Source organism: Lepidochelys kempii, chromosome 21 (genome assembly GCF_965140285.1).
Source record: "Lepidochelys kempii isolate rLepKem1 chromosome 21, rLepKem1.hap1, whole genome shotgun sequence".
Lineage (NCBI taxonomy): Eukaryota > Metazoa > Chordata > Testudines > Cheloniidae > Lepidochelys > Lepidochelys kempii.
In genome coordinates, this window is record NC_136400.1 from 7793159 (window position 1) to 7819788 (window position 26630).

Here is a 26630-nt window from a genome sequence, read left to right on the forward strand (position 1 = left end):
CTGTGGTTGCTCTTGGGCCCAGCCCCTCCCACTTTCCCTGGGGCAGCGCGTCACCTGAACGGGTCGGGGCTGTGCGACAGCTGGTTTATCAGAACACAAGTCAGGAGTCCCCTGGATTATTCCGTTTCCTGCCTCCCGACATCACTGGGGACTCTCCTGCCAAGAAAGGCAAGAGCCTTATCCTCCTGCTGCAGGATATAAGTAACTCCCCTTGACCCCATGCGCTGGGGAGCTCATGTTTGGAGAATATGAGAGTGGCCAAGAAAAGCTCTTGAAATACTTATAAAAATCCTGATGATACTCCGCAAAGTGGCTGGGGCAGGCAATCAAGTTGAGAGCTTAATTTTTGGTATTTATTTTTAAGTGGCTGGCAAAGGGCTGCCAGCTGGAGCCAGGTGAACAGGGTACAAAGAAATTTGGAAGGGGAAGGGGATTTTGAAAAAGGCTTGGTTTTGCCAAATTTTCCTGCTGACAATGTTTTGCTTTTATGATGAAAACCCCCAAATGTGCTGGTGCTTCCTCCCAGTTAGGAAGCTGAAAAATGTCAAACAAAATGCAACTTTTTGTTTAAAGAAGAAGAATCCTTGGAGGGGAAATTTTAATGGAATATGTTTGCCCAGCTGTGGTGCGAGCCTGTTTAACCTTTATGGAAGGCCTGGGACACCTGAAACGACCCCAAAGCTTCCCTCTTCATTAGAGATGAAGGCCCACAAAAAAATAGAGGCCAGCAAAACATATGGACAAATAAAGTGTAGGGGTGGGTCTGAGGTAAAACGAAAGGGGGAACCAGTGGGGACTGAGGAACAAAGAGATTGTAAGTTCTTTGGGCAGGGACCGTCTCTGTTCTGTATTTTTACAGCACCTAGCACAATGGGGCCTGGCCCATGACTGGGTTTCCTAGGTGCTACAGCAACACAGGTAATAAATAATCCTGTGGGGAAAGGTGCCACGGTGACTGACATCCTCTGCGTAGCCACAGGACAAGTGTGAATGCAAGATTTCCCATGCTGCCCTGTGACGTGTCTCACCTGGTGGGACCACGTCTAGGAGGGAAGAGATTTCGTTCAGTCTCCATGGCCCATTCTGTCCTTCTTGGGGTAGCTAGTTAGTTCTAGTGGCTAGTTTTTGTGATGTGGACACGTATCCTTTGGGAACTAGACTGAGACCCACCTTCTTGATTTCGCATGGGCCACCAAACAGCCTGCAGGTACCAGCCTGAGCTGGTAGTGAAAGCCTCCTTGCCCCTGAGCCATCTGCAGTCCCCCACTTTGGCTTTTTCCTTTGCTAACTCTCATTTTGCAAAACAAGGATGCTCAGGGGGACACTGGAGCACTGGCTGGCCAGTGACTGAGGTCACCCCTCTTGTCATTCATAACCATTAAGTGTCAGTCTCTCCATGACGGAGTTACTCATAGTTGGTGGGACTTTAAAGGTGGCTTTAGTTTTGCTTCTTCAGAGCTTGTGGCCTAGTAATGATGCCGGAGAATGCGAGCTGGCAAGTGAAACCCCCTATTATCCTGGCTGGGCTGTCAGTGAACAGACTTTTAAACCACATGGAGTCCTCAGCAGAGGATGGCTTGGAGCGTGCAGGAGACCAGATCCAAGGGAATAAACCACCCAGACCAGTTTGCTGTCCAGCATGGAAAGCAATAAAAGCTTTCTAGTCTCAGGGCTATTTCCTGTTCCTCTGCAGCCCTGGCAGGCTGTACCGTAGCTTTAACCACAGACTGGCTTTCTCTGCAGTAATGGAGGGATGAGTCTGTATGTAAATGGCTTTGAGAGCAAAGTCTCAGGTTTGGCATTACTAGACTCCCTGAAACCACAGGTTTTAGCCCCAGCAAGGGCTGCTCAGCCTTTTAGCCTTCCCAGGTAGAAGGGTTGAGTACTACTGAGGTCCTTGACTGCTGCACATGGGCATTAAAGATCGCCTGGTGCTTTTTGTAATTGCAGCTGTTTGCCCTGATACAAACTTCCCCTCCCTGCTTTTTGACATTGCCTCCACCCCAGAGGTTGCTGCATTTCATGGGTGGAGGAAGTTTTTTTCTGTAGATAAGCTACCTGTAAAGCTCCTTAGGATGAAAGGCGTTCTCTGGGTGCAAAATCATATTGATGTAACATACATGGCCGTATGGGCAAATAAAGTATCTCCTGGTAATTACATACAATAAACCAGAACAAGCTGCCCTAAGGATCTGACTCTGCTTCAACAAAGTCATTGGAAGCTTTGCTATTGACTTGACTGGCCACAGAATTAGGCCCTAAAGGGGCAGTGGAGAAGTCTCCTTGTGCAGGGGCATCTCCTGGTTGGCTCCATTCCAGCCATTCCCTGCCCTCTGCAGAAAGGGTGTGATTAGGATTGGGCACAGGGTGAGGCCGTCCTCCTTGTGCACCAGCAAATCTTGCCCGGCTGGCAGAATGGCCCTAGTTGCTCCAGCCCTTTAAAGCAGCCCTTTGTCTTAGAATCACCTTTGCCCTGTTTTCCATCAGCCCCGAGCTCCTGCGTGGCTGAGGAATCAGCCCAATATCTATGATTGTGTGTGTGTGTGTGTGTGTATTTTAGAAAGGGCCGTGTGCAAACCATATATATTAAATAGCCATATTTACCAAAGCAAATAGAAATATGACCTATATAGAAAAACTCTTCGGATGATTGCCATTGCAACTGCAGTGGATTGCTGGAAATGCCTCTCTCCAGGCAGAGTGTGGCCAGCCTTGAGGGGAAAACTCTGCCAGTTGAGAACTGACAAGATCATTCCAGCCTCGGAGCTAAGGGACCAAGACAAGCTGCAAATTCCCCTCATTAGCTGCTGGGCTTTTTCTACTGATGCTGTCAGCGTCAGCAGAAAAATTGTCTTCCTTTGTGTATAATGAGCCTTAACCAGAAGCAGCCTCCCTCTGAAAAAGTAATTTACATCAGATGCGGGAATGATGCTCCCGACTTGTCATCTGCAGGCTCCTCTGGGGCTTTTTTTTTTTCTTAAAAGAATCTGGTGTACTGTTACAAAAAGAGAAGACAGCTTTTCTCTCATCCTTGCATCCAAAGCACAAACTGATTGCAGAGGGTGGCAGAGAAAGGCAATGTTGAAAACTTTTGCACAGGCACAAGAGGGTGTCTGATGTCAGGTTTGCTTCAGGGAGGGAGGAAGGCTGGTCTTGTGGTTAAGGCACTGAGCTGGAACTTAGGAGAGTGGGATTCCAATCCTGGCTCTGCCACAGACTCACTCCCTGTGTAACCTTGGGCAAGTCACTTCATCCCTTTCTGTGCTTCAGTTCCCTATCTATAAAAGAGGTTGTAATATTTTCTTTCTCCTATCCATTGTCTGTTTAGATTGTGACCTCTTCAAGACAGGGGCTGTATCTTATGTGTATTTACAGCACCTAGCACCGTGGGGAGCCGATCTCGGCCCAGGCATGTTGGGGCTAGAGTAATACAAATAAGTCCTTTTTTCCAGCTATCTAATCGACATGCCCGGCTCATCACTGCGAGTCTTTGCACACATTTGGCAACAACACGGCTCGTCTTTGCTATGGGCTGTGTCCCCTCTTGGCAGGGAACAGCAGTCTTGGGGATAGAGCAAAGATATTCCCCATCTTCCCCCGCACACACACACACACTGAAAGGTCCATAATGAGCTGGGGTGGGAATGCTGTGGTCTATCTCACTGGTCTCCTGGAAAGACCTTGGAGGAAGGCCCATGAACAAAGCCACATTGTTTCTGATCCCCCGCCCCCCCTTCTCTAAAATGCAGTAGACATCAGGAGTGCTCAAAGCCTCCCCTAGCTGTTTTGGCCAAACAGGCTGCTCAGCAATCAGAAAACATCCTACACTGACACGTCAGTTTCTGGAATCTCTGGGCTCGATTCTTCTCTCACTCACGCCCAGTGCAAAGCAGGAGCAAGTCCACTAAAGTCAGTGGAGATGTACTGGTGTAGACAAAAGGGACATAGAGCCCGCAGTGTTCAGTGGGGGGGAAGGGTGCCTAGCTGAAGACTGAAGTCCCTTCTTCAGAAGATATAACATAAGCTTCCCCTGCTCTGTTGTCGCCAACGTCCTTTGCCCCTGATCCGGAGAGATGAGAGGGGAACTCCTTCTCCACAGCCTGTTCAAACTTTGCCACTTTCAATAGTGGCTTGTGTGAAGGAGGCACCAGGCTGACTGAGACTCAGCAAACTCACTTCACTCCCGTCAGCACTCACCGGTGCTCAGTTGGAGTCAGTGATACTGAACTGAAAGACCCCATAACCATTAGCCCCTTCACTATGCTAGATATGGGCTGTGCTTAAATCCATACCTAGTTACCATGCCGGATGCCCCAAAAATGCCTAGATTAGATGGCAGATTTCTCGTCAGGCCGCTGCAAACATGCAGAGCCTGTGACTATTTCTGGTCCTACGCTACTACGTAACTATCTATCTAAAGTTCTTTTATGAGCCCCATTAGTATAGCATCTGAGCACTTCATAATCTTCAGTGTATTTGTCCTGCCCCTGTGAGGTAGGGCAGGGTTATCATGCCTTTTCTATAGGTGGGGAACGGAGGCACAAAGAGGCTAAGTGACTTGCCCAAAGTCACATAGGGAATCAGTGGCAGAGCTTGGTATTGACCCATCATCTATAGAGTCCCAGGGTCATGCCCGAACCACTGGACCGCCCTTCCTTCCTAACTAGTTTCTATTTTTTTTTTATCATCAACAACCTGTTGTTGAAATAATAACACACAAACCAGAACCCAGTGTGCTACCAATGTGCTAGCTCCCCTGATGGGTCTGCAGTTAATTAACAAGCTGGTCACAAAACCACACACACACACATACCAGTTACCAGGGTGTCCAGGCCCCTACAACGAGGCAGCACTAAGTATTATCTAGCCCATGCCTGACAGGTGTTTGTCTAACCTCCTCTTAAAAACCTCCAAGGACAGAGATTCCACAGCCTCCCTAGGCAATCTATCTGTTCCAGTGTTTAACTACCCTGACTGTTAGGAAGTTTTTTTGATGGTCTAACCTAAATCTCCTTTGCTGCAATTTAAGCCCATCACTTGTTATCCAGTCCTCAGTGGATTGTTCTCAGTAAGGAGAACAATTTATCACCCTCCTCTTTATAACAACCTTTTACGTACTTGAAGACTGCTATCATGTCCCCCCCTCAATCTTCTCTTCTCCCGACTCATCAAATTCAATTTTTTCAGTCTTTCCTCATAAATCATGTTTTCTAGACCTTTAATCATTTTGTTGCTCACCTCTTGACTTTGTCCAATTTGTTCACATCTTTTCCAAAGTGTGGTGCCCAGAACGGGACACAGCACTCCAGTGGAGGCCTTATGAGGACTGAGCAGAGAGGAAGAATTACTTCTCGTGTCTTGCTTACAACACTCCTGCTAATACAGCCCAGAATGACATTCACTTTTTCTGCAATAGCGTTACACTGTTGACTCATATTTAGTTTTTGATCCACAATCACCCCACATCCTTTTCTGCAGTACTCTTTATTAGTACTCTTCTGGATTCTTCATTTGCCATTTCCCATTTTGTATTTGTGCAATTGATTATGCCTTCATAAGCGGAGTACTTTGCATTTGTCCTTGTTGATTTTCATCCTGTTTATTTCAGATCATTCCTCGAGTTTAGACCTTTTTGTCAAGACCTTTTTGAATTCTAATTCAGTCCTCAAAAGCATTTGCAACCCCTCCCAGCTTGGTATAGCCCACAAACTTTATAAGTGTACTCTCTATGCCATTATCCAAATCATTGATGCTAGAACCAGACCTAGCACAGATATGTCCTTCCAGCTTGCCTGTGAACCATTGACAACTGCTCTCTGAGTATGGTTTTCCAGCCAGTTGGAACCTTACAATAGTTTCATCTAGGTTGTATTTCCCTAGTTTGTTTATGAGAAAGTCATGTGAGACAGTATCAAAATACTTACTAAAATTGAGATATATCACATGTACTGCTTCTCTCCTATCCACAAGACTTGTTACCCCGTTAAAGAAGGAAATTAGGTTGGTTTGACATGATTTGTTCTTGACAAATCCATATTGACTTACTTATCACCATATTATCTTTTAGGTGCTTACAAATTGGTTGTTTGATTATTTGCTCCATTATCTTTCTGGGCAGCAAAGTTAAGCTGACTGGTCTATAGTTCCCTGGCTTGTCCTTATTCTCCTTTTTATAGCTAGGTAGCATATTTGCCCTTTTCAGGTCCTCTGGGATCTCTCCTGTCCACCACGAGTTCTCAGAGATAATCTCTTATGGCTCCAAGATCTCTTTAGCCAGTTCCTTAAGTATTCTAGGATGTATTTCACAAGGCCCTGCTGACTTGAAGACATCTAACTTGTCTAAGTAATTCTTAACTTGTTCTTTCCCGATTTTAGACTCAGATCCTACCCCACTTACACTGATGTTAGTTATCTGATCTCCGCTAACCTTTTTGGTGAAAACAGAATCAACCAATGATCTATTGTTGTAGACAGAGTGCAGGCAAGAGGTGTGTTGGAAGTGCTGAGGATGTGGAGAAAATCAGAGAACCTGAATTAAAAATCCTCTTACTAGGACCAGAGTCTGGGCACTTCTGCCCCAGCGACCCCACTCGCAACCCCCCTCCAGGGGGTTGTGATATCACTGTGCACTTTGTCTCACCACCTCAAAGTCCCTCCTCTTCCCCACTCCTGATCTTGCCTGGTTATGTTATGGCAGTTGTACCAGCTGTGTGTGGGGTGCAGGTCAGGATGCAGGCTGTGCTGAGATAAGAACCAGCCATTCCTGCTGGAGCAGCCTGGGAGAGGCAGGGCTTCCTGCTGCAGTTTCCCCCCACTCCTGCATTGTTCCCTCTGTCAGAGGAGTTTGAGGCAAGGGCCCGGCCCAGCTCGGTCTCTGGTTCCCATTCATTTTAATAGGAACTGGGCATCCGTGTTCCCTGGGCATCTCTGAAAGCCTCAGCGTAAAGCTTTGAAAGGAGCTGAGACACCATCCTCCTGCTCCCATCCCATCTGTAGCTCTGTTCCCTGTTCTCTGAGTGCCATATTTTCACCTCCCAGCATGCTGTCCCCAGCCCCCCCTTGATCTGTACCTGCACTGCCCCCATGTGCTCCCATCTCTCCTACTCCACATTCCTTCCTACACCCTGCTATTTCCAGGCCATCCTGTCCGTGAGCTTGCAGGTGTTTTAACTCTGTCTCCCCTTCCCTGGGCACCTGGCACTCTGCTTTCGGGGGGCACCAGTGAAAGCCGTGCTAAGCGATCCTCTGCTGCAGCTGACAGAGAGAGATTCTGTATCGCAAGCTGCCGCCAGAGCACTTCAGCTCCTGTCGCTTCCAGATAAGGCCCTACAGCCAGGCCAGGCTGGAGCCAGAGTTTGGTTCTACCTGAGTTTGGTCTTTACTGAGTTTGTACGTGACAGTCGCCACTTGGGCTTTCCGTCTTGTAGGGCTTTGCCCAGCCCCCACGGTAAGTTAGTGCAAGCTCCGGGCTGCTCTTATTTATGCTATGCATCCCTTGGCTGCCCATGTGTAACCAAGAATGAGGCCAAGACACCCTGGTAGCCAGGTTCTTCTTCACCCCTGCTGCATCCCCATGGTGTATATTAACTGGGGAATCTCCCCTTTTCACCCTCTCAGCACGGCACTCTTGAGTGATGGCCCATTTTTCGGTGGGTGAGGAGCTGAGAGGGCAAGTGCCTCAATAACAACTTTCTAGAACTTACTAACTAATCCCCATAACATCTGGTTTAAAGTGGTGGGGGAGGGTACTGAGGCACTGGGTGTGTGTGGAGGGGGGTGGAGTGACTTGCCCAGGTTTAGCCAGCCAGGCATTGGCAGAGCTAGAGTTAAAACCCAGCCCCTCCTGCTCCCCAGTGCTATGCTCCATCTGCTAGAGGCCCGGAAGATCCTTATCAAAGCGGAGGTCTTGAATTTCCAGGCCTTTCCCTTCTGAAGCCTGTGCCACAGGTTGGAGTGGGGCCTCGGATCACAGCTGTCTTTTTTCTGTTCATCCTTCCAGCAAACACGCCCTGGGCAGCCACGAATACATCCAGCACTGCAGGAAGTTTGACATTGACATCCGGCTGCAGCTGATGAAGAGGAAGGCAGTGCGCAGTGACCTTGCCAGGACGGTGAGCAGCTGCTCTCGAGGGGGAACTGAGAACGCACTGAACTGATGCATGCTGTTGCCACTGCTTGTTGCATTGATCTCCACTGCTGTCAGGGCAGGGGTGGGGAGGGTCACCAGCTATCCCCGGGTTGCTGATTTGAGGGGACAAGGCTATGACTGTGACGCCCTGCGAATTGCTGCCTCGCCAGTTCCCTTCCAGCAGGTTCAGTTCTGCGGCTGCTTGCCACCTCGACCCCTGCCCACCACCAGCTAAAAGTTCCCTACTCCCTGCCTTTCCCACTGCAACCAGGGCTTCCTTTGGGACAGCTTCTAAGCTCCAGCAATTCATCCTTGAATCCTTCCCAAATGCAGAGAGATTTGCTAGGCATGGCTCTACAGAGGAAACCATGAATGTAAGAGATGGAAAAGACCCATTCGATACATCTAGTCTATCCCTTGCCAAGTGTGAGATTCTTCCTTGCATCAGGCCCCTGCTAGTTCTAAATGTACCAAGCAACAGGGCTCTGGGGGTAATACTCCACAGCCCTGCAGATCTTGATGTCAGGAAATGTTCCCCGATTATTGTCAGCATAGGTTGTCCCTTATGTTAATTTAATCACAACACTCTTGGCTAGAACCCGTTGGCCCTCCTCAGTGATCCCACCGAACCCAAGAGCCCCTACACGCGTCTCAACGGACATGGAGCTCGCGGCTGAGATCTTCAAAGATACTTACTTTTCAGTGGGAAGTTGGTATCTCAAATGACTTCAGTGACTTTGCAGATGTCAGCCAGAGTCTTTCAAGTATCAGCAGAGAGTGCTACTAGGTACAGCCAGCATCCCTGACCAGGAGGGGTTAACGCTAGCAGATCAGATGCACCTAACAGGTCTCTTGCTCCTAAAGGTGAACGATGACCAGAGCCCTTCCACGCTCAACCACTACATTCACCTGCAGGAGAGGCCAATCAAGCAGACCATCAGCAGGTAAAGAGGAGGGGAGAGGTGGTGCTGTGAGGTGTACAGCTCCCATTGGGGGTGTGGAGGGGTGTGGATGCGGGGGTGCTGAGCAGGAGGGTGGAGGGAAATAAGTGGATCCAGGCAGCAAGGCACTTGCACTTTTTTTTTTTTTTTTTTGCAAACATTTGCATGCCGTTTGCGTGAGAGGGATGGGCTGTCCGGTGAGAAATGGTGCAGAGGCACCTCCATCGCTCTCACCTATCTCCTCCAATCCAGGCAGGCCCTGAGTCTCCTCTTCGACACCTTCCACAATGAGGTTGACACCTTCCTAGCAGCCGAGGTGAGTGTGGCTTGCCTGGGACAGGATGGGCCCTGTACTTGGACCCACGCCGGTACAGAGTGCAGCAATTTAACAGTTGGGGGTGAGGGGCATGACTGGGCTTGTCTATACACAGAAGTTGCTCCAGTTTAACTTAAATCAGCTGTATAAACAATTTTAGCAGAGCCAGTGCAAACCCCAGTGTGGACAAGCTTATTAGATTCCACCTGGCGTATAGCAGTTTTGCTTGCACTTGTAAACTGGGCCTTGTCTACGTGAGAAAGTTGCACCTGCTTAATTTAAATGGGTTTTTAATCTGATTTCATTGAATCCGTGCACACGGCTGTGTGGACACACATTTCTGCTTAATGGGGTTTATTGTAGTTAAGCTAAAGCAAAACAAACCACTCTTAAACTGATCTAAGCTCAGGTCCATGCTTGGAAGACTTTGCTGGTATAGCTACGTCAGTATAATATACCGGCAAAGCGCTCCTAGGCCATGTCTGCACTCTAGGGACTCATAGCTACAGCCATAGCTGTGCCAGCATAACCCTACTCTGTGACACTGCCGACAGGAGTTTTTCCGTCACTGTAGGAACTCCACCTCCCTGAACGATGGTAGTTAGGTTGACACAAGCGTTCTTCTGTCAGCATAGCTGTGTCCCCCTGACCCATATAGTTATGTTGACCTATATTTTAAGTGTAGACCAGGCCCCAGTGTGGATAGAGCTTATACCAGCAAAATTGCACAGCTGTGTCAGTCACGGACCACATCTTCTCCCACCCCTGACCAACATAGTGGTGCCAGGAAAAGTTTGTAGAGTAGATCTGGTTTCAGAGTATCCACACACACAGTTGCAACAGCTTAACTAAATCAGTTTAAAACCACACCATTAGTTAATCCAGTGCAATTTGTGTGTGAAGACCAGAGTTGAGAGTGTGATTGGACTCCACAATGCCAGTCTTAGTGCTTCTAGCAATACTTTGCCACTCCATAGCACGTTTCATGTACAGATCTCAGAGCACCCTCCATATGTGGGTCAGTGTTCTCCCCGTTCTACGGAGATGGGAAGGGACTGGCTCAAGGGAGTGGGGCCAGAGCCCAGATCTCCTGACTTCCAGTCCTTTGCTCTGACCACTAGGGAATGCTGATTCCTGTAATGAAGGTCCCATGGGGCTTTCTGTTTTTGGGGTGGGGGCGGTTACTTAGTTACTTCATTTTCAGTCCTGTCCTCTGGGACCTGGTGCATGTCTGCCAGTCACCCACATGCAGGTTTTTCCTGCTAAACCCTAGGGCCAATAAGCCTCTCTTGTTTTCACTAGGCATGGCCACGCCTGTAAAAGGATTGCTGACCTGATCCTGAACCTGAACCTTGTCCGCCTTATTTCACATTGTGTTGACTCTCTACTTCCTCATTGCAGTCAGGGATTCCTCATCAGAGCCAGTGCTCACCAGTTTTCCAGCCCAGCTTCGCAGACACAGGAGGCTGAAATAAGTCTAGAAGAGTGATCCCCACCTAGGGGTTAGAGCAGAGAACTGAGCGTCAGGACTCCTGGGTTCTTTTATGTTTTTGCCACTGACTCCCCTCAGGCAAGTCGTTTCACCTCCCTGTGTCTTGGTTCCCCATCTATAAGATGAAGATAGAACTTACCTACCTGCTGGGATGGCTGTGAGAGTTAAGTCATTAATGATTGTAAAGTGCTTTGAGATCCCATGACGGAAGGAGCTATAGAATGTGTATAATTACTGTGATCCAAAACAAAAGCTGACCCTTTATTCTTGGTCATTAATTTTTACACAGTCTTTAATTGATAAGAAGACCAGGCACTTGCTCTATATGCACCTTTCATGTGTGGATCTCAAAGTGCTTGGCAAAGGAGGGTAGAGGCCATTATCGCCATTTTTACAGATGGGGAAACCGAGGCACAGACCAGTGAAGTGACCCGCTCAGAGTCACACTTGAGGGCCATGGGCGGAAGCCAGGTCTCCTGGCTCCCAGCTTGGTGCACTAGACCAAGGATTCCCAAACTTTGTCATAGCATGGACAGCAGCAGCCCCTAGAGGCAACTCCAGCTCCATGGTTTGAGGTGTCCTGGCTGGAGTTACATATAAGGGAGTGGAACTGGCAGCATCATGAGTGTCCATAGTGCTCAGCTTGGGAACCTCAGTGTTAGACCATGCCACCTCCATTTCAATAAGTGTAGGTATCCGCTCCCTACCCAGTCCAAAATCAGTCCTGAGAATCAAGTCTCAAGCCAAACTGATTAAAGAGTGCTGAGAGTCCCACCTCCCTGTGACACTGGGACCTGGGGAACGAGCCATAGCCTTGCTTAGCTGATGAGGTATGGCCACTGGATCTCTTGCATGTGACCAGGCGAGGAAGAGCCTCAAGCTCCTGTGGGATTCTGTGGAGCCGATGGTGCTCTCCCATCGCCAAACCCACACGTTGAAGGTGCCAGGATCCTGCCTGCTTAGCAGCAGGCCTGCTCCCAACCAGGAAAGCCAGGTCTGCAGAGACTCAAGGACGTACGATGAACCGCGAGGCAACAGATACTGGGCTGGGAACTTGCTCTGCAGTGGCTGTGTCTTTCCTTTTGGGGTGTCCTGTTGGAGGGTACACGAGAATGCAGGTGCAGATGGGTACCTACAGGACATTATTCCCACCACCTCCTGTTGCATGTGACTTTCTTTAGGTGCCACAGAGTCTCCTCTTTCGCCCTGCCCTCTCCTGGCACCTTCTGGCTACATGTACCTCCCGAGGGTGGAGGGGGTACAGAAACGGGGGACAGCACAGTGCAGAGATTGGAAAGGGTCTCATTCCCCCCACCCCAACTCTGTTTTTGGTAGCTGGGATGCAGAAGCATGGGCAGCAATTTGCCATGGGACCCTTCTCTCCACCTCTTCTGGGCAGGTCCACTCCCTTCCTCCTGGGCTGCTGCTTAATCTCAGGCATAATCCCTCTGTGCTCAGCCTCCTTGCCACCACTCACCTGGCCCAAGAGAGAGAGAGGTCTGTCTCTCCCAGGATGCCTGAGCCGGGGTAGAGCTGCGACTGGCTGGATGCTATCCCGGAGTCAGATAGAATGTGCTGTGGTGGAACAGAGGTGGCTAAAACGCCGGCGTCCTTGGGCCAGAGTCCCAGTGGATCTCCTTATGGCCCTTGCTGTACGTCCTTAAGATAACTGTCATGTCAGCATACCTCAGCAATGGTGGTCAGGTGAAGCCATCTGGCTGCGTCGCCACACAGTGCAGTAAGCCTCTTCCTGCCTTCCCTTCCAGGGAGACTTTCAGCTGAAAGCCGACCGGGTGATCCAGTCCGTCATGGCCATTTGCAATGCTCTGGCTGCTGTGGAGTCTCAGGAAATCACTGGAGCCCTGAACCAGCTGCCAGCCTGCCCTGCTCGCATGCAGCCCAAAATCCAGAAGGTAAGAAGCCAGGACCCAGAAGCTCCTCAGCACAGGGGCTGAGCTTGGAGGAAAGGGGTGAAATTAAAGGGAAACTGAGGCTGAGCATTAGCGGTGTATGTGAGCCGGGGGGAGCTTCTGGCTGGGGAGATCTTTCTAGGCTGTGGAATAATCTCCCTGGGGAAGGGTGTGAGCCTCGTCTCTTGAGTCTGGCCAAGCCCTACATAACAGACAGGACAGTGGGGAGCAGTCCTTCCGTGGGCTGGCTTCATAGGGCTTGATCCAAAGTCAGCGGGAGTCCTTCAGTGGACACTGGATAGGGCCCATAGATTTCAAAGCCAGCAAGGCTGTGATAGGCTACCATGAGCTAGTGATCAGGATCCCCCGGACCTCTTGTGTAGCCCAAGGCCAGAGAGTGTCACCTAGTGGTTCCCTCCACTGCAGATGTCATTCTTCCCTGCTACAAAACTCTGAGCCTTAAAGCTCGCCCCTGAACTGGACTGTATCTCCTAGGCAGAGATCCGGTCTCATTTTAAGGACTCCCAAGAGCTGGTTAATCTAACAGTGAAGAGCCCATATGTGAGAACCCAGCTTCCCAGACTGGAGAAGGCATCTATTCACATTTAGGTAGCATAGTGGGTGCAAATGAAGGGAATCTGGCCCCTTTTCATCCGTTTTTATCCCCCCCCTCGCCAGCATACCACATGTAAAATTCCTGAACAGCCAAGACCGTGCAACTGCCTTTGTTGTATTTCCTTGCTTGCTGCAGCTTGAGTGGCAGGGAATGGATAGGCTCTGGGAGGCTGTTACATAAAGTAGCTGGCTTGGACAATTGCTTCCAGCTGTGTCTGAGGGCACTGGAATAACCTTAACATTGCTTTTCTGGTTTCTTTTTCCTCGACAGGATCCAAATGTTCTGACCGTGAGGGAAAATCGGGGTAATTTCTCTTCTCCGCTCATTCTGTTGCAGAGTTCTTGGTGCTTTTGATCTGCAGACCCTTTCCCCCTATTTAGAGTGGGACAATCTTTAAAAAAAAAAAAAAACTTTTTTAGATGGAAAAATGGCCTTTTGAGGGAGGGGATTTATCACTTTTTCTCTGTTTCCAGAGAAAAAGCTTAGAACATAAGCTTTCCTCTTTTTCTTCAGTTTCCAGGGGTTTTACGCCCCCAGTTTGTTCCCCCTGAAAAAGATCCACATGCAGAGTCCCATTGGCTTGAAATAACTTAATCAGCTCCCTAAAGCGTCCCACAATGTGCTTGAGCCCCTAGGCAGGTCACTGTGCAGGGTGTGAGTAGGGCATGGCCATCTGTAGCAGGACAGAGGCAACCGCAGGTTTCATCATGGGCTGGCACTACTGGAGACCAAGGCCCAGCATGGAGGAAGGGGAGATGGGGGGCGAGGGGAGGCAGCCTTCCAGAGCATCCCTGTTTCATGCCTCATCTGCGCTCCCTTACAGAGAAGGTCGTGGAGACCTTGACGGCTGCCATCTTGGATCTGGTGGAGCTTTACTGCAACACTTTCAACGCCGACTTCCAGACGGCAGTGCATGGAAACAGGAAGCACCACCTGAGCCAGGAGGCCTGTCTCCTCACCTGTCCCCTCTCCTTCACTGTCTACGCCACGCACCGCATCCCTATCACCTGGGCAGCAAGGTACGAGGGCTTAGCCGCATGTCCCTGCTGGGCGGTGACGGCTGATTGGGGTAGATCCCTGCCCTGGCGCCTGGCTCCTTGTCTGGAGTGACATCTCAGGATACCCCTTCACTCCGTCTGCTCTGCGGCCGTCTAGCCCATGGGGACTCTCCCCAGAGTTCAAAGGCATGTTCAGTGTAAGGAATCCCGCCCTCATTCTAAGGCTCTCTGCCCTGCCTTAGTCTGACAAAGAGCATCTGGGCTGATTGCCCCCGATCCCTGTCGCCCTCTCGCCTCCTCTGGGCCGGGATCCTACAGGCAGCATTGGGAAGAGTCTGCAGCAGGGCTGGGAGGGGACAAGACATGAGCTGGGGCGGCATGACAGGCTTTTAGCATCCTTTACGAGGACACTCGGTCCTCATGTTCCAGGGCGTCACTAGCTGAGGTCAGGGAGATATCTCCCTTTGTGGTGGAGTATGGGTATCTCACGCCAGAGGTTAGCACAACTTCCTCTGGACCTTCTGGCAAAGGCCACTCTTAGGACCAGAAGCACTACTGATGGGCTCTGTTCCAGCCCCAGCTTAGGCATTACTGAGCCATGTGGATACCTGGCTGCAGTGAACATATAATGTGTGTCTACCCCCTCCCCCCAGCCCTTCCATGCCATGTTACTCTCACCCCTGTGTGGTGAGATGTGTACAGAGCTCCAGCTGGATTCCTGCAGGGAATGCACAGGGGGGTGTCTTGGCCCTGGGCACTGCAGTGGACCATAGAATTCAGAGCTGGTAAAGGCCTATATCGGCTCATAGTCCATCCCTCACAGCCCTGGCAGGGCTGCAGAGAGCGCCCTGATGAGGGGTGTATCAGAGCCAGTGGGCTCCTGGGGATAGACAGGTCAGAGACAGAATTGGAGCTGGCTGAGGGGTTCGTTCCTAGCTGGAAAGGCTGCAGCAGCTGTTAGTTAGTTCACTGAATGGTTGTCTCATCCCTGCCATAATCTAGAAGCAAAAAGAGACCTTCCCTTCCCTACCTGCATGGCCCATAATGATAATACAGAATACGCCAGGAATATGGGCCCTGGCCGGATCAAAACTTGGGAGGCCAGAGGCCCCGGAAATTCAGCCCGTTGGTGCCATGCTGGTGGGTGCTAGAGGAAGCGCTGGCAGGGCGGGAGGGCAGCTGAGCATTCCCTCTTGCCGCAGGGAGAGGAGTCAGAGAGCGGGGCTTGAAAGAGGCTGCGGAGAGCGAGTGGCACCGGCGTGGGGGCCCGGGGCAGCTGAGCTCTGCAGCGCTCTCCGTAGCCCAGCCCAGCCCCATTTGCGCAGGCTGTGCTGGAATGCGCTGGGAGAGCTCATTGCAGCAGGCTCCCCCCAGCTCCTGCCTGCTGCAGCCCTACAGGCCGTGACAGATGGGCCCGTTCTCAGCGAGGGCTTGGGCCCTGGCGGCCAATGGCTGCCTGGGCTTTTTATCCTGGCTGGATAAGGGGACAATGAGACGTGTGTGGTGTGTGGGGAGGGCTGAGGGGGGGTGAAGGGGATGCTCCTTTGTTAGCTGCCTGGGCTTAGATATGTGTGTTTCACCCAACGTAGGGAGGATGCCCATTGGTAAACCACGCTCCTGGCTATGGCTGGCCGCCTTACAGAGCTCTGCAGCTCCAGCAACACAAGCCTGCGAAGGGGGGTGGCATCGGGGGTAGGAGGCAGCAGCAGTCGTAGCAGCCGCCCCTCCAGGGACCCCTCGCCTTTGTCCCGTCCTTAATGTATTCCAGTTGGTGACTGACTCCAAACAAAGGAAGTAGCCTGGGAAATCCAGGCATCCTCTGACCTTTGTTACCCCATGGCCCTCCCTGGATCCACGCTCAGCACCTGTCACATGGCCGTGTCCTTCTGGGAGACTCCCATGTGATGGCATTGGGTGGCATATGTCAATCTGGCTGTGTGGAAGGAGTTGGGCCTTCTCTCGGTAGCTTCCCACCCCTTTCCCAAAGGGATAACAGCCTGGGAGAAAGATCCCATGGCTGATCTGGAGAGGCGGTGGAGAAAAGGGGATAAAATCCTCCACCCTGCGCTGAAATGTTCTGGGGAGGGGAATGGGCTAAGAGGAGACATGGAGTTTGCGCTCAGATTTAGCTGCCTCCTCTGGGGAGAGTCGTGCATCTGATCTCAGGGCAGATGAACCAGTTTGGATTACAGTAAGATTGCCATGAACCTTGGCCTGAAATTCCAGCCTTGCTGGCCACCCAAATCTGAGAAACGTTTGTCCAGTGTCACCCCTCCCCAGTGTCTTGCGTTATCATGGAGGTGCCCGCGCCTCTGGATTCCAGCCGCAGACCACAGCAGGGGACCCCCGGGCAGCATTGCTGACCCTTCTGGATAGGCTCCAGAAATCGGGTGAGGGAAGCTGTCCTCCCCAGATCTCTGAGCCCAGTTTCATGGACCCACGGACCATATTCTGGGGCCACTGATTTCCATGGAGCATTGCACCAGCTGAGAATTTGGCCCCAGAGCTGGGCTAAGGATCCAAGGCCTGGTTCTCCCCTTGCCTCATAGCTGGTGGTATCACTTACCCCTATGCAAAGCAAGCACCAAACCCTACAGCAATGCAAGTGAGTGGAGAAAGTCTGACCTGGTAGCATTTTACAGACCCAAGGTGCATGGTAGTGGGGAATCGAGTCTGGAGGGAGACTTATCCAGATCTCTGAATCTTCGTCCGAGCTCAGTCCATGGCTTGTCCAATCCCATTGGGGCCCCTAGAAAGAGGTCAGGTGCATTTGAAAGGCTTCGGTTTACCTGTCACCTGCTGGATTTGGAATCAACCAAGCCATTCCCCCCGCACACTGCTCCTGCTTTGGGTACTGCTAGGAGACGGGAGGAGGGAAAGGGGCAGGGAGGAGAGAAGGAAGGAAGAGATGAGGAATTGGAGGAGGGGGAGATGGAAATGGGAGCAGGTCAATGTGCACTATGGAACTTTTAGTGTGCGGTTGCAGGGTCCACATGGCCTGTTAGTGCGTGGCAGGCTAATGTGCTGTAGATTCACACCCAGCTTACAGTGCACCAGTTGTCCATGTAGACGCACTCACAGTGACTGGAGAAAAGCGGAGGTGAGGCCCCTTTGTTTCTTTGCTATAAGTTGCAGGCATGTCTTTATCTCTCCACTTTATTTTCTCCTGTTGCAGTTACGAAGACTTTTACCTCTCCTGCTCCCTCACCCATGGCGGCAAGGAGCTCTGCAGCCCCCTGCAGACCAAAAAGGCTCATGTGTACAAGTACCTCTTCCACCTCATCATCTGGGACCAGCAGTAAGGCAGCTCCCTGCTTAGCTCTGACCTGCTTCCCTTGGCCTCCGGTGGGGAGGGGAGAAGAGGGACACCCAACAGGCCGGGTGTCCTGTTGAAGGGGGGCTGGATGCAGTCTGCCAAGGACTGAATGCGGATGGCTAGGCAATTATGGCAGAGGCAGAGCTGAACCCGTGGAATGAGATGGGGAGAAGGGGAAGCTAGGGAAAACCGGCTGCACCCTTCGGTCCTACCTCCATTCTTGCTCAGTGCCCCACCAGATCTCACAGGGGAATGAGAACTGGATTCACAGAGTTCCCTTGTAACACTCCCTGCCAGGGAGCGATGGCATTTCAGGTGTCCTCACAGCAGGAAACATGAACAGCACTTGGGGCTTAAACCCTCTGTTGGAGGGAAATGCTGCCGGTGAATTAGAGCACCAGAAGCTTTGTAATGAGTACCCAGGGAGATAGCTGTGGGGTAGGTCAAACCCAAGTCATATACCAACCACTTGTTCCCCCGGAACTCAGGGGACTCTGAGTTCCCGGAACTGAGGAAATGGACCCTGTACCCACACTGCACCCTGGTCTGGTCTGGAAAACCAGAAGCCCAGGGGAATGAGGTTTTGTTCCATGAGCTTGTCTATAGGGGGAAAGTTACCAGCAAAATGATATCAGTCTAATTCTACTGCTACAGTTGGACTGTATAGTCCTCGCCAGGAGCAACACTGGTATAATCACAGCTGTATAATTATACCACCACAGTTCCCCCGGTAGACAAGCACCATCTCTACAATACACTCATCACCCCTGGGGCTCTTCTGGAACCATTGCTGGCTGACGATAGTCAGCCCAACTCCTTGCTGTTGGGGTGAATGCAGCTCTGGAACAACAGGGGCGAGTGCCAACCCCACCCTCAGCAGAGCGCACAGAGTGCGTGCAGCTTTGCCAAAGAGCTCAGGGCCTGGTGTCCCAGGGCTCAGCACCCAGCAGCTCCCTTTGGGACCCTTGTGGCCAGATTATATGGTAATATTTTTGGGAAAATGTGGCCCTTAGTATCTACACCACCCACCCCCAACCCTGGGGTGTTCTCTACTGGTGACTCTAACACAGCATGAGCTTCAGCTTCCTCCCAAAGCCCGGCTATTCCAGGGACTCCCCTGCACCGTCAGTTGGTGTATCATCCCCCGCCTCTCCTCCTTCTTACTCCTAGCTCCCAGAGACACTCCTGGCCCCAATTATAGCCTGGTTGGAGCTAATTGGACCCACCTGCCAGCATGTCTAAGCATGACCTAAAGCAGTGCTGGCTTTTTGCACTGGCATCCAGGGTGATTCAGAAGACAAGCCCTGCAGGGACTAAGCAGATGTAGAATTTTAAGATAAAGCCAGTGGGAGCGTCTGAGGTCCTGGTGAAATAACTTCTGAGGGGTGTCGGATCCCCTGGTAGAACTAAGCGCTCCCTGCTTCACCTCTTGCTGGTGGGTCTTCTCCTTTAACCCTGTGTGCAGGGGCTGTTTGTTCTGGGGGCTCTAGCTACTCCAGAGAAAGGGGATCTGATCTAAAAATAGCCCTAGCAGCTGAGAGGGCATGTGTACTAAGCCCACAAAGGGGAGGGGAAAGGGCTAATTTTAGAAGGAGCCCATCCCCTGAGAAGGACCCAGGGAGAGAGACACAGCAGTGCCGGCATGGAGCGGTGTTATTAGATGACTCCCTTTGTGTGGATCTTTGCCCCCTGAAAACTGCATGTTCAGAGGGGTTAACACCCAGGTTGCATGGGCTGGGCTCTGAGCCACCTCCCTGAGTCCCCTTTGCTGGCTACACGAGGGACCTCAGCCATGGGAGTCAGCTGCTTCAGCCAGCATTGCCCTCTTGGTAGCTATGATACTGCTTTGGTCTGGCACACCCCTGGGCTCTGCTAGCCCTGCAGGATTGGCTCCAGGACCCTGGGGGCCACCGCCCTTTAAGGTGACTGCATGGGCTGGGCAAACAAGCTGGGTCGAGGTTAGTGTGTGTGTGTCTGTGTCCTCTCCCCCCACCCTATCCCCCTTGCTGAGAAGCTTTGGAGCAGCACTGGCAGACTCCAGAGGGTGGTGTGTCCAGTCCTGCAGGTGGTGGCCCCACCAGACCTTGGCATGGGAACAGGATGGGGGAGGAAAGAAGGGGAGGGATTGGGGAGAAGTAAAATGTGATCCTCTGAGCCCCGGTGTGAGGAAAGCTCCCCAGAGCTGTTGTCTCAGTCCCCTAGGACCAGGTGAAATCCACCAGCATGCAATCTGACAAGACAGGTCGGCTGGCAGAGCTTCCTTATAGAATACGTTTGCCCCCTCCATTGATGCCTATGGGGTATCTATAGTGATCAGCCCTTTCTGGTAGGGCCTGCGGGGCTTCCCCAATAGAAGATCAACTGAGCTCATTCTATGCTCTTCCCCATCCCCTGCAGGATCTAAAGGAATCCCCTATAGAGGGGGAACTCACCCCCTTCTTCCCTCTATAGACCAAAGAGGTAGTAGGGACCATGGCCACCCAGCTGCTTCCTGCATAGGATCCATGGCCATCTCCCTCCCAACACTCCCCCCTTGCAGGGGGTGGATTGAATGCTCCTAAACCGATCCCTTCTCTTAGGTAAAGGGTCGGCATGGTTCTCTCCCCTGACAGCAGCATGTGTAGCTGTTGGCCTGTTGCTCTAGCTTTCATGGCAGTTCTCGCTGTTGCCCTTCCCCGTGCAGTGCTGAGGAGCAATGCTGATCAGGCAGGAGTGTCTCTGATCCCCAATGTCCCAATGAACAGTGGGAGAGCAGCCGTGCTCTCTCCGAACAGATCTGCCTTCCACCCTGCCTCATCTCCATGTTACTTCAAAGCTCTTCTAGAACCCACTCCTTCCATTGGTGGGTCCTGTTCCTGAGGGCAACCTCTGTTGGGCTAGCCTAGGATCAGGAGTCGGGATCTCTTGTATGACCTGGGGCAGGTCTCAGCCCCGCTCCCTGCCTCAGTTTCCCTGTCTGCACAATGGAGATCCCAGGCATGTTGTGAGGATCGGTACATCGGGCCATCATCAGCTGGTGTGAACTAGCACAGCTCAATTCAAGTCAATGGCGCTGCAGTGACTTCAACCAGCTGGGGGCCTGACCTGTGCATTGGTATGAGGTGCTCAGACATGACCGTAATGGGGCGGGAGGCAGCGTATAAGCACCTAGATACATAGTGAGGAAACCACTCTGTCAGATCTGGTGTCTCTGGTTCTGAGCGGGGGCTGGAAATTCCCTCACCAGCCCCTGGGTTCAGTACCAAGAGGCACCGATGCCCGAACGCCCCTGAATTTCAGTGGCTGCAGAGGTTGCTCTGCAGTCTTAGGGTTGGGCCCTACAATCTGTAGCAGTTCACTGTAGTGCAAGCCCTGTCCAGACTGGGGAAAGGCAGCTCCCTCTCTGGAGAGCCTGATGTTGCTGAGGGCACAGCAGCTGGGGGGGTGCTTCCCAGCCTGGGTAGACAGATGCATTCGCTCTGCTCGAGCTTGCACACTGAAGTATGTACCCAGGGGGCCAGGTGGGTTTGTACTCGGCTGGCTAGCCTGCACTGCTGCCCATGCCACCATGGACCCACTGGGTATTTTTAGCACATTCGCTTGAGTGGAGCTAAGGCGACTGTCTGCCTGCACTAGGCTGGGATGCGCTACCAGGAGCAGTATGCTGATATAACGCACAATGAGCCCCTTGACTATGAGAAGAGGGATCCCCTAGCTGTGAAGCCAAGGCTCTGACTCGCAGCTCCCCGGGTGATTTCTTCTAGGATCTGCTTTCCGATCCAAGTGAACCGGCTACCGCGGGAGACGCTGCTGAGCGCCACGCTCTATGCTGTGCCCATCCCGCCTCCGGGGAGCTCCTCTGAGACCAACAAGCAGCGGCGGGTCCCTGAGGCTCTGGGCTGGGTCACCACCCCGCTCTTCAACTTCAGGCAGTACGTGCACCCTCCCTGTCCCCATCCCCTGGGCAAGGGGCTGGGCACAAAGGATATGTTGGAGGGTGTTTACCGAATGCACCGACTCAGCTGGGATACCAAACCCAGGGGATCTCCTGGTGCCAGAGCCCCACCCGCCTGGCACCAAGGTCGCTGAGTTGGCCCTTGTGTCAGGCTTGTTGCTGAGCCTGGCAGCAGCTGTCAAACCCAACCCACTATGGGCTGCTCCCATCCTGGAGGGGCTCTGCAATGAAGCCACCCGTACTCAGGAAACCACCGTCCCCTGGGTCCTCTCCTTGTTCTTAGCCTCAACAAAGCAGGTTCTAATGCCCAAGGCTCTAGATTCATAGATGCAAAGGCCAGAAGGGACCACTGTCATTATCTAGTCTGACTTCCTGTGTAACCCAGGCCAGAGACCTGCCCCACAATAATTCCTAGAGGAAGTCATTCAGAAGAACATCCAATATCGATTTAAAAATTGCCGGTGATGGAGAATCCACCCCAGCCCTTGGTAAATTGTTTAAAATGTACACCTTATTTCCCATCTGCATTGTCTAGCTTCAACTTCCAGCCATTGGATGGTGCTATACTTTTCTCTGCTAGGGAAGGTCATAACACCCTATCCCCTTCCTTTCTCCAGGGTCTTGACGTGTGGGCGGAAGCTCCTGGGCTTGTGGCCAGCAACTCAGGACAACTCCAGTGCCAGGTCGAGTGCCCCCAACTTCAACCAGCCCGACAGCGTTATCCTGCAGGTGAGTGTCTGACTCTCTGGGCCAAAAATCTTCCAAATGGGACTCTGGGTTTTGGATCCCTCAGTTTTGGGGGACTCAGTTAGAGCCGCCCTGGGCCTGGTTCTCGGAGGCAGCTGGGCATTGAAATCAGGTAGAGCTGGCAGGGCTCAGCACTCTCCTCTGCTAACCAGGCCCAAGGGGTCTCAAGCTGGACATCCTCCCATCTCTGGCCACTCTTGAAAACTCCTGTCCCAACATGCGCTGGGCTCGGTGTGAAACCTGGGGTGGATGCTGTGGGGGCCGGTCTCTTCTTTGCTCGTCCCAAAGGCCTGGTCAGGGACCTGGAGGTGGTGGCCCAATCACAGAGTGGGCTAGGAAGTGGATGCTATGCTCTGGGCTTCTGCCAAGTCAATAGTCAGATACAAAACATAACTATGTCACCTGTGATAGGAGCTGCCAACCTAATAGCTCGTCATCCGTGGGGGGGGCGGAAAAAAACCCTCTTGGCAGGTCCATAGATGCTCTGTATTTTCCCCTGGGCTGTTTCCTTTCTTCTTCCCCCCCTCCAGCTTGTGTCTGCATTCCCTCCACCCTCGGCTGTGCCTCTCTTTCTCTCTTTCCTGTGAGTGCTGGCGAGGATTCGGCTGAGTGCTCAGCGGCAAAACCAGCCCCGCACACAAGGCGCCAGCTGTGGCCCGGAGCAGAGGGGAAGGAGGCAGCTTTGGAAGACCAATATTCCAGCTGGGATGGATTGAGAATCTCCTCCCTGTGGGTTGCTGGGGCTGGCCTTAAAGGGGGAGGATTGCAGTGCAAACAGCGCTCGGCCCTGCCTTCTCTCTGCTCTGTTTGTCCTTACGGCTCTGGTCTTTCCTCTCTCTCCTGCTTCAGTGTCCAAGCCACTGGGGCTTCCCCAAAGCCATTGACAAATCCATCACAGTTTCAACTGAAAATGGGGCAGCTGGGTGGGTCCTGCGTGACCTGTCGGTGAAGGTGCCTGCCTTGGCTGTAGCATGTTCCTGCTCTGCCCCGTCGGCTCCTCTTGCAGATAGGAGGAATGGCAGGGTGAGGCTGCAGCTTTCCAGGGCTGGGGCAGCTTCACCTCCTCTTCCTCCCTGAGGAAGGATCAGAATGGAAACTGGCCCCGTTTGTCCCAGCTTGGTCTTGGGGTGAACCAGCGTTCAGTGCAAGAAGGGAATGTGTTAGAGCCACAGCAGACGATGGCCCAGCTGTGAAAGTGGGACTCTTCCCCCAAACTCTTCCAGGCCAGGAAGGAGAGGATCCCCCAGCAGGAGCCTCTCCTTAACCTGACCGAGCCCAACAGGCAATGGCAGTGTTACCTGGGGTTTTCAGAACCCCCAACAGGGGCAACGTAACTATTTCACTCCAGGCGGTGTAAGGAATAAATCAACAGGAACACAGCACTTCCCTTTGATAAGATTCATGCAAGTCAGTGTGTTTTCACGGCAGTTCATTAGATTTAAGCACACACAGACATAAGCAATAGGTTTAGAACATCCGGAACGGTCTCAAGTAATTAACAGCAGGTTCGCAGTGGCCAGTTGCTCACCCCCCAGGGAAAAAGGGTGTCAGGGAAAAGGTCTCTCAAGATGGCTTCAGAGGACTACTCCCAAGCAGACTCTATTCACTAATCTTTTATAACTAACGTCTACAAAACACACAGGTCATAATGACTCCTACTATGTCGTCACTTTTCTAACTTTCAATAAACTTTTCATCTCAGAGGCATCTAGAATAGAGGTTTTCCAACCACCAAGGTTTTGAGTCTCAGTTGTTTACTTGTCTGTCCCCTCCTCCTATTCTGATGAATAGAAACTGCCAGCTCGATATGACCTTGCTTCTGAGAGCTTGTCTCCAAATTAACTCTTCACTATGTGGTGTTCTATTTCATTACTTCAGGGTGGCTGAATGCACATAATATAGTTGCAATTAACTGGCTCACATTCTGGGGTATACACACCCCTCAAATCCAGGGCAATGTCTTAGCACAGCAGAGGGGTGAGAGGACTGGTCCTCCATCTCACTGCACCAGCCAGTCACTAGCCATGCAGCTGGGACTCTGTGTCTGGTCACGCCAATCAGATGGGGACAGCCAGCTGTGCGTCCTTGTGTGCCCCTCACCCGCCTGTGGCATCCAGAACATGCAGGGGAGAGGAAGCAGTTGCTCTGTTGGATCCAGAGTAGGGAATGCTGGGAGTGGCAGGGACCAAGTCAGCTGGCCTGGCTAACTGGGCTCCAGACTGAGAGACTGCGCAGAGTGGGGTGAGCGGTGTGTCTCTTTTCTCACAGGTCCTTATTCCTAATGGCCCTTCGTGCACCTGGCCTGGAAGTTTCCCAACACTTCCCAGTTCGTGGCTCACTGGGTCAGTAGGGCCTGGCAGTGAGGCAGGCGTAAGGGCAATCCCGCCCCTGTCGGCTTCACGTTCCCCTCTGGGAGGGCCCCATGTGTGACGAGTTTCACAGCCTTACTAATGAGCGTTGCAATGGCCAGTTGAGAGAATACATAGCAATTGCACTGCACGTGGGGCTGCAGGAAGCCTGGGCATCTGCTTCAAAGCAGAAGCACAGGGCGAGGGGGTGTCGGCCTTCCCAGAATCCCACCTGCCGTGGGGGAGCAGTAACATGGGGTGGGGGATGCAGGTATCCTGAGAACACCATGTGCCTTGGGGTCAGTAATATGAGGCAAGAGCATCCCGAGTGTCCCAGGTGCCCTTGAGGAGGGCAGCAGCATCTTAACAGAGCCTTCTGGGTGACCTCTGACCTGCTCTTCCTCCCGACCTGCAGATCGATTTCCCAGCCTCTGCCTTCAACGTGAAGTTCACGAGCCCACCGGCTGCCGAGTTCAGCCCCAAGTACGAGTTCCGCAGCTTGGGCGAGGAGGACCAGCGCAAGCTGAAGGAGGTGATGCAGAAGGAATCGTTGTACTGGTGAGAGGCCGTGCCCGCGTGGTGGGGGGATGCACACTCCACAGGGATGACATATGGGGAGGCGAGACCTCAGCCGAGATGGTGTCTCCAGCTCAGCTGCCGGGGGCTGTAGCTCACGGCACTGCACAACGAAGCAGTCACACGTGGATATCCATGACTGGGGGGCCCGCTGGGGTGGGTGGATCTCCACTGGGTTTTGTCCTCAGAAGTCTGTCTGTGGGAGGAGGGGTCTCTTGGGTCCTGATCGAGAAGTTGAAGGCAACAGAAAAGCTCCCTCTGCCTTAATAGCCTTTGGATCAGGGTCTGTGGCCAGGCAGGTTTGTGACTCTCAGGCCAGCCCGATCTCACACTCTTTCCCACCCCCCACCCCTGCCCTGCACACATGTGCTGCCTGTCAGCAGCAGGACCAGAGGGGAGTCATGTGAGGACCTGACCCTCATCTCTGACAGGCTGGGGCCCCAATACTGGCAGTGCTGGTCCTGAGAACCACACAAGGAGCTGGGAAGCTCCCTCGCGAGTGGCGAGGGCTGAGGGTCAGGGATCAGGTTTGATGCTTCCGCGTGTGCGGCTGCCCCCCATTCTCCCTGTCTGAAGGCAGCTGTTCGCAGGCTGTTCACCTGTCCTTCCCCGGAGCGCCCCTGCCTCGTGCTCTGGCAGATGGCTGAGAGGGAAGAAACTGCCTTCTCCAGACGTGTGTACAAGGAAGGTGTCTCCAGCCGTCTCTCCTCCTCACCTCGCTTCCCCCCCTCCCCGCCCAGAGGCCCATGCCTCTGCATCACAGACATGTCTATAAACAGGAAGGATCGGGTGTCGCTGGCCACCCGCAAGGCAGCTCACTCCTAGGGCATGATCCCGACCAGCAGAGCAGGGAGAGGGGGGCAGTATCTGTACCTCTTTTTTAATGGACCGTGGGAAATGGAAAGGTCCCAGGGGACCTGGTAGGGCCCAGTGTCTTGGAGCCAGGCTGGGAAGAGCCAGCAACGTTCTCCCTCTGTCAGTCATCCCCACACATGGCTCCACAGGGCGTCCACACCTCCTGCCAGGCTGCCCCGCATGTGCCTGCTGAAGCGGGGAGGTCCACCCCCAATCTAAGGTTCATTACAGCCCCTGTCTCATATGGCACCTGGCCCACCTCTCCCTCCTTCTCCTCCAGTTCTCCATCTCTAAGCACCACAGAGCCCTGGCACCCCCCCCCAACCCCATCTCATCTCTCCTGCTCCCCCCCAATCCCTGTGGTTTTGGGGAGCTGACTCTTCCCCAAGCTCAGGGGCCATTCTGCATCCTTGCTCCCTCCCCACAGTCTCCTGTAGGCATGTACCCCTGGCT

At 52.5% G+C, this 26630-nt stretch overlaps 1 protein-coding gene across 3 annotated transcripts in view; it reads left to right on the top strand.

Annotated features, from left to right (window-relative positions):
• PIK3C2B (phosphatidylinositol-4-phosphate 3-kinase catalytic subunit type 2 beta) overlaps window positions 1-26630 on the top strand; it is a 78440-nt gene that overhangs the window by 36497 nt on the left and 15313 nt on the right. For all 3 annotated transcript variants that reach the window (XM_073319542.2, XM_073319541.2, XM_073319543.2), the window contains 10 exons: window positions 8000-8111; window positions 8993-9072; window positions 9322-9385; window positions 12644-12790; window positions 13674-13707; window positions 14227-14422; window positions 17577-17699; window positions 21461-21628; window positions 22269-22374; window positions 25156-25304. In XM_073319542.2, the coding sequence (XP_073175643.2) occupies window positions 8000-8111; window positions 8993-9072; window positions 9322-9385; window positions 12644-12790; window positions 13674-13707; window positions 14227-14422; window positions 17577-17699; window positions 21461-21628; window positions 22269-22374; window positions 25156-25304 (1179 nt within the window). The remainder of the gene's footprint in view (window positions 1-7999; window positions 8112-8992; window positions 9073-9321; window positions 9386-12643; window positions 12791-13673; window positions 13708-14226; window positions 14423-17576; window positions 17700-21460; window positions 21629-22268; window positions 22375-25155; window positions 25305-26630) is intronic.